At 40.8% G+C, this 8,196-nt stretch overlaps 1 protein-coding gene across 1 annotated transcript; it reads right to left on the reverse strand.

Annotated features, from left to right (window-relative positions):
* Nucleotides 1-204: 204 nt before the first annotated feature.
* Nucleotides 205-4,257, reverse strand: LOC121946184 (transmembrane protein 200B). Its single transcript, XM_042490652.1, has 2 exons — nt 3,975-4,257; nt 205-1,797 (listed from the first exon to the last, which is right to left on the reverse strand). The coding sequence occupies exon 2, from the start codon at nt 1,781-1,783 to the stop codon at nt 1,019-1,021; it is 765 nt and encodes a 254-aa protein (XP_042346586.1). The 5' UTR covers nt 1,784-1,797; nt 3,975-4,257; the 3' UTR covers nt 205-1,018.
* Between the last annotated feature and the right edge of the window lie 3,939 nt (nt 4,258-8,196).

The following is an 8,196-nucleotide window of genomic DNA, read 5'->3' on the forward strand; positions in this document are numbered from 1 at the left end:
TTCACAAAATTAAGTAAATACACTTAAAATTTAAGGAAACGTATAAATCACAGTACTGTGCACAAGTATTTTGTTTGAACTTTGTTATTTTGGTAACTTACAAAGATCAGGCGTATTTATTTCTCAGTAGTCTTTTTACTAAAATACAACCAGAACATACAGGAAATATGTACTGTGTTAAAAACACAAATATTTCAGAAAAAAACAACTTCAGCAGGCTATAGTTGCAAGTATTTAGTGTGACCTCCTTTTCCACTTAGCACGTCTTGAACTCTCATGAGCAGACAGTGTGGGATTTACAGTATTAATCTTCTGGTGTATTTACACCAGGCTGCAGTCAAGAGATGTTCAAAGCTCAACGCTGATTGTTTGAACTACCTTTTATCACAGTTGTACAATTTCATGTTTCACACTAAATATTGACTTCAGTCTGAAGAAGCCATTTTATTCTGACATTTTTTGGTGTTTTCAATAATGCATTGTACATGTTCTGTGTAATTTGTTTGTATCCTAATAAAGAGACTGATAAATAAAAACTATATATATATATCCTGATTACAATTTTCCCCAAAACAACAAATGTGGTGGCCGAAGACTTTTGCACAGTACTGTAGGTTTGAAATACTTGTGTTAAAACTTATCGTTATATGTACTTCCCTTAATGAAGGCAATCAGTTTCCCAGATTTATAACAGTAAGATCAGCTTGCGAGCTTCCAGTGTCGGGATTTGGGGCACGGGTGAGTTCAAAGACAACAAGATGGCGAGTTGACATCAAACGGCAAAGCTCCAATCTTTCAAACGTGGGTGAGTCAGAGAACGATGTAGGACAAAAACACCCTTCACAGACGGTGACTCAGAGCCACTGCGCCACTCGGAGGCACTGAAACATACCAACAAACATTTCATCTGTTTATTGAGGAATGCATAGTCTTGTCTTAAGTGTGTTTCTGCACGTGAAACTTCCCAGATGAATCTCATCATGCATATTTTATGAGACAAGTCGAACCGGCGGGGGGCTCAGACTTGAGGAATGCCTGTTCGTATGTTGAAGTTGATTTCACTCGAGTTGCAAGAGTCTGAGTAGACGGAGTGGGAGATGGACGGGCAGGGGGAGGGAGGGTGAGGAGTTGGCTCCTGGTGGTGCAGAACTCGAGCCAGCAGGGTTGATTTTCCCTCCTCCTCCTCTGTATCTCTACCTCCTGCATCCGAAGGAGGCGGCGGTGACGGCCCGGCGTTGTTCCTGTGAGGCGGAGGAAGAGAAGGGCCACAGTTCTGGTTCGAGAGCGGGAGCGTGTGGGTCGGAGCGGCCCAGGATCCCTGCTCTCCATCTTTATGCTCCCACTGCTCCTGACAGCCGAAGCTGGGCTGCTCCTGCGAATCCTCCCAGCCGTCTCCTCCCTTCAGATCCTCAAGGTCGTCTCGCTTGAGGTCTTCCAGATCCCGGTTCTCATACAGCAGCGTGGCAGCGCAGATGAAGATGAACAATCCCACTCCCATGACAACAGGCCCGGCCAGTTTCATCCTGTCAATGTGGGTGCTGCCGCGGCCGCCTGTGATTGGCTTGGGTGCTGCGGAGACGTAGCCCGCCACTGCAACAGCCATCCCCACCAAAACCACCACCACACCCAGCAGGAGCCACACACCTGGCGCAGAGTTCAGGTGCAGTTTGGTCTGGAGGGCTTTGCCTTTCTTTAGGTGTCTGCGGCATGCTGGGAGGCAAACAGGTGATGACTGGGAGGAGTGGGAGGAGGCGGGGCTGCAGACTGGGCTGGCTTCCGTCATCCTCTGGCTTCAGACTGGACAGAGAAGAAGACAGAAAATAAACTAAAATACCTCCATGTGGTTGTTTGCCTCTGCACCAGGGGTCGACAAATTATCGACCAGGCTGATTATCGGAGCCAATATCAGGCATTTTGCCGACTATCTGTATTGGCGTTTTATTTTAATGATCACCAATAAAGTTAATTGATGAAAAAGTGTGTGTATTACACTCAACCAGCAGCAGGGAAGGCAGCCTGCAATACATGCACAGACAGCGTCCGCACGGGAGGAACTTTACTTTGAAAAACCTCAGTGAGCTGTTTTAATTTATTCATTTTTTAATGTAAATTTTCACTGAATTTTATCTAAAAAGTTGCTGGGAAGTTTTGTTTATGATGTTGAAAGTTTCAGTTTTGATTAAACATTTGCTAAAGGCATTTTAAAAAAGGTTTGTGTTTGAGTTTGTCATAGACCAAATTCAAAATTTGGACAGACATATTCTTATTGTTATTGTAAATGCATATTGATTCCAAATATCAGTTTTTTGGTTTCATTAATTATTTATAATCAGTATTAGTATAAGCCCAAAAAAAAAAGCTCTGCGCACAAGTCAAGTTGCAGTTTACAGTTTGTAAAAAAACAAACCTTATTTTAAAGCACAGTGAATTTCCGCCACTGAGCTTGAGAGCCATTTCCTGCTGTTGACTGACAGAGATTTTGTCGAGAACAGCAACTATTTTATTGTCCTGTTCTTGGTACCATTTTGCCCATTAACATGCTGTGCTTTTGCAGCGCCTTTGTCACTGGTCTTGAAGCAATAATACGCACATTTTTGGTGCTATTTATTTACTAAGTTTTAAGTAAGTGCAGATTATTCTTGCAATGTGTTTTATTTCATTGTGTTCGAAGTCCACATGTTGTTTACATTTTGTGAAATAAACTTTAATACGTTCTGTATGGACCTTCAACTACGGACTAAGGGGAAATCTGGACCCTGTGGCTGGCTCAAAACAATCACCACAGTTTTAAGGTGTGCACCTACGGTTCTTGAGTTAATGGCCAAAAACATGTTTTATGAGGTCACCGTGACCTTTGACACCAGATTCTAATTAGTTAATTCTTGAGTCCATTTGTGGCCAATTTGAGGAAACTTTCTCAGGGCCATTTTCAGATATCGCGTTTGCAAAACATGAGATGGAGTCAAGGTCACTGTGACCTTGACCTTTAAATGCCAAATTCTAATCAGTTTATCGTTGAGTCCACTCAAAAGTTAGTACTAAATTTGAAGAAATTCCCTCAAGGTCTGCTTGATATATCGCTTTCAAAGGAATTAGATGGATGTAAGGTTACCTTGACCTTAACCTTTGACCACTAAAATACTAAAATCGAATTAGTCCTTAAGTCTACTCAAACATTTGTGCCAAATCCAAAAGAATTCCCTTCCGGTTTTCTTGAGATATGGCGTTCACAAGAATGAGGCAGACAAGGTCACAGGGACCTTGACCTTTGACTTATGACAACAAAAGTCAAATTAGTTCATCCTTGAGTCCAAGTGAATGTTTGTGCCAAATTTGAAGAAATACCCTCAAGATGTTCTTGAGACATAGCTTTCAAAAGAAAGTCCCGGACATCGGTAAGTACGTATGGACGGACGGACAACCCAGAAACATAAGAGTTGCATGCAGCTCGAGAGTGAGAGCACAGGGGGTGTTGGGGAGAAGATAGTTTACTCTGCATTGCACACAACAGGAAATAGCTGCTTTAATAAGACATGTGGCAGAGTTAATGAGATGCCAACCTCTCTGCAGCTCCCCCAGTGTCTCTGTGGAGCCACTCAGAGACTCTCCAGTCTCTCCACACTCCCCTGCAGCAGCTCCTCTGACTGAACTGTTATCAAACCACTCATTCATCATCAGCATGGGAATAAAAAACCAGTGACCCCTTTCGGGACCTTGTGATTTCACTTCACAATCTCACTGCAGTCATGAAAATAGAGTCCCATCGCTACGCTTATTGCTCTGACTGAACTCATGATTCAATTCCCCCCGAAGCGAGCACGATTCAACAGGACGCACAGGACACATTGCTGTTTTTTAAGTGATTTTACGCATGCATCTTTAATGTTATATGTTAATTTACGTTGCGCTGACTACAGTAATTCACTGCAGGTCACTGTCCGGTTACTTTAACGCAAATCAGATTGAGTACTTGCCTTGTTTTGGACGCAAATCCGAAGCAGAAACTGTCTCCTCGGCATCATGAAGATACATAATCCTGAGTTGCGTTATTCCTCCCACTCCTCCGTGTGTTAAATCCAGACTTTTACCGTATTCCTCCGTACATTAAGACGATTTTCATCCCTTTCTTTAGTGTGTGAGCTAGTGTGCGGCGCAACAGCGCGCACTGCGGAGCCAGAAATGAAGCTTTTGGAGTAAATATCAGTCTTACTAAAAGTGGTGCAAAGCCGCTCTGCCTCTCTGTGTGCTCGCTGCTTGTGCGCCTCTGCAGCCTGCCTGTGTTTTGATTTGTGTGTGTGTGTGTGTGTGTGTGTGTGTGTGTGTGTGTGTGTAGAGGAGGGGTCGTGGGAATCTGTGGCTGGTCCAGGCCAGTCCCACGGTGAGTCTAGTTATTCTTAGTGATCACCAGCCATCTGCAAATCCTGCACACTTTACATTTTTATGAATATTTTCAGATACATGATGTGCAGATTTATTCCCCACCCCCTCCAGGCAGCCATTATGGTCTCCATTCAATTTTGTATGGTATGAAAATCAATTAGCAGATGCTTCAGTTTTGCTTAAAGGGGAACTCCATCAGTTAAAAGTTTGGGGAGTAGCACTGCATATGTGGGGAAAAAAGTTTATATAAAAAAGTTTTATGGCTCCAGGTCACAGACTGTATAAGATAATGGATGCAGCCACCAAGATTTCACCCAGAAGCCACTTTTACATGGTGGCCAAAAGTGGGATTAAACAGGGTCTGTCATGTGATGCCATAAAAGACTTTTTCTAATAGATTTACATTGTGAGACAGACTTTTGTGAATCAGGGGATACCTTTTGTTTAAGCATCTCAACCCTCGATCATTATCAGGACTTCCAGGACTTTCAAAATACATTCTGTCCAATAACATTTTGTTTGTTAGAGGGATCTCACTGATGCTGCGATTCCTACCGACCTACAAAAGCAAAATCTGACTTTTTTAATAGCCTGACATACCATCTTATGTGGGCAGTTTCAATTTGAAGGTTAATGGAAACCCACCTATTGTCATCATGGTGACAATTTCAACAAACAGCCCCTACCTGTCACTCAAAGTGGCCACACTCTGAATTATGCACGACTTTAGGCCTTGATAAAATATAAAAATTTATAAAAAATCCCCCACTGTTTAGTTGTCATTAATGTTGACATTAGCTATAGAGACCAAAACATTTTTTTTGTACCAGGCTGTAAATATGTTTATTTATGCTGTTAAGTTGGACATTTTAAATGAGGGTCTTTAGGGACTGACTCACTGTTGGTGCCAGCCCTCAAGTGGCCATTAGAGGAAATGCAGTTATTGGCACTCAAGCCAGTGTTGTTGGGGCTGAAGACAAGACGTTTTAATGTGAAACGACATCTCTGGCCCCGATTTTTATACTTTTTATACTATCTGTGATTACAGCAATGATCAATGATCTCATTACATTTGTGTGATTTTTCTTCATTTTTTCATCTATATTAACATCCTGGTCCACATGTTTCTGGGATGCTTTTTACAGCTTAGTGTCAGGCAACAAGAGCCATATGGGCCTACAAGTACGGCCCATATACCATTAGCCAACACCTGAGTCGCAGCTCGTTGCTTAATGGCCAGGTGTAGCCAATAAACAGCATGGTGGTTTTCGGGTGAGCAGCAGTGATGTGTTGCATGAGGGCCACATATGGTCCACACAGCGCACTGGTCTGTGGGAGGGTTTTGCATGTTTGCATGTGGGTCATCACATATGAGCAATATGCAATCAATCAGTTTGAGTGTCCCAATCATATATCAACATCCTGTCCCAAATATTGCAATGTTTAGGACTATTTGTTTCAGCAATACACAAGCCCAAATAAATATATGACTATATGCACAGGTGTTCTCACATTGTCAGCTGAATAGACTCCCCCATCCGTATCTGATACAAATTAAAAGCCAAAAACAGCTCAGTTAAAAAGGCACAGCTGGACAAAATCACCTCATCAGCTGCTGCGCAATCAACACCGTAAACCTGCAACTGCAGTACCAAACAAGGTCTATACCAGACAACATTTTTTAAATTTACTTTACTTAAGGTTTTCTTTTTAAGAACACAGAAAACAAAATGATACCGGACACAAAACATGCTTAAATTAAATAAAAAATGAGCCAAAACTAGAGGAAGATCCTTCTTAAATATGAGCAAAGTCTACATACATACATACCACATGTGCACGCATACACACACATACTGTATATACTCACCTGTGCAAAAACACACATCTATATATTTAACAAAAAAAACCTTTACAGCTGAAACTAGTTAAGCCATTTTTACCAGTTTTCATCGAAAATATCTATTTGGGTTCTTAGTTTAAATGTTAAAATGATCTCCATTGTGCATATGTGGTTGTTTTTTATATATAAGAGTCTGTTTGGGCTGGTTCCCTCTTATTTGTGTACATATATGTGTAAAAACCAGAATCAATCTGGCCTGCACTCTCACAGTATCCTCCTGATGCTGGTCACCAAGGTTCACACAGAACTGAGCAAAAAAAAAGGTTTTTAAATGTGTGGCCCCCTCTACAGGAGGACCTGGAACTGTGAGCTGGTCACTATGGGGGGATTTAAATCCATTTTAAAAGATCTAGCAAAAAGTACTCGATCAACTGCTAGTCTAATGTTCACTGAAATTGATAACTGCACATATTAATGTATTTGTTTTGCATTTTTACATGAGGTTGTGCTCATTTTTTGTATTGTGTGATAGTTTCATGTCTGCTTTTATCATTGTAACCGTTTTAAGCTGCCCTCTTGGCCAGGTAGCTCTTGGACAAGAGATTTTGAATCTCTGTGAGTCTTTTATGTGGTTAAATAGAATATATATATATATATATATATATATATATATATATATATATATTGTTGAACAAAGATATTCATTAAATCAAATTAAACCAAATCAGACCAAATTAAATGTTAAGCTGATATTCACAGCGTGGAAGTCAGAGGTGACAGTAGTGTGTGTGGGTGTTGTAAAGGTGCTTAAACAAAGAACTAAAGCATTATAACCAAACTAAAGCGTGGCGGGGAGCTGCAGCAGCAAAGTGGATTTTCAGGGCTACCGGCAGCACGCAGGCTTCAATAACCTGAAACACACTCAGGTGTTCACAGTTGCCCCAACGAGCACCTGCCCGCTCAGAGAGCACACGATCAGGGGAACCAACAGCTAAGAGGTGACACCCTGGAGTTGTTACAACTAGAAAAAAAGTTAGTAAATTGACCCTGAGTTGGGATTTCTTTTCCAAACTAACAGCGGTGGAAGACGTATTCAGATCCTTTTAGTAAAAGTACCAAAAACAACAACCCATAGTTACTCTATTGTAAGTCCTGCAATTAAATTGTTACTAAAGCTGAAGTATTATCATTATCTTGTATTTCTGTCCAAACGCAGACGGATGTCCCAGGCTGTAAAGTCCTCTGAGGCAAACCGTGTTTTGTGATGATGGGCTTTATTAATAAAACTGACTTGACTAAAGAGCATATTACTGTTGTGGCTGTTGGGCTAGAGCTTGTTTATTTAATTTTTAGTTTTATTTTTTATTAACATTTGTGTTATGAGTAATATCTTAATAATAATTATTATATATTTTATTTTATTTTATTTTTTTTATTTTTATAAATATATTTTTTTATATTTTTTGGATAATTTAAATTTAATTTTTATTTTATTCTTTATTTTTAGTTGGGGGGTGAAGTCTAGTGGCGCCAAATCAAGGGGTCATAAAAGGGTCACGCTGATTATCTTCAGTAACCGGGTCATGATTTCTGAACAGAGACATTGCTGTTGAGTTTTTCAAATGTCTGTTTTTGGCGCTATGAGCTCCACAAGCCGAGTGCCGTCTAGTTCCATTATATTGGCGAGAAGGCAGACATCTCTACAGCCGATATCTCCAACACTCACAACAAAACAATCTAGACTGATAAACAGCACTACACATAAAACATTTATTTAAAATCTGTCTGATTTTGGGGTGAACTGCCCCTTTAAGTTTCCGCACAGATGAAGACCACAGTTCCAGATTATCTGAGCGTCTGTGGTGAAGTGACAGGAGTTAAGTGAGGACAGCAGACAGTGTGCATCTCATTTATTTTCACCCGTTCACACATTTTCCATCGAACAGCCGCAGCTTACCTCAGGGTCAAAAACA

The sequence above is a fragment of the Plectropomus leopardus genome, chromosome 7, assembly GCF_008729295.1.
Source record: "Plectropomus leopardus isolate mb chromosome 7, YSFRI_Pleo_2.0, whole genome shotgun sequence".
In the NCBI taxonomy this organism is placed as follows: domain Eukaryota; kingdom Metazoa; phylum Chordata; class Actinopteri; order Perciformes; family Serranidae; genus Plectropomus; species Plectropomus leopardus.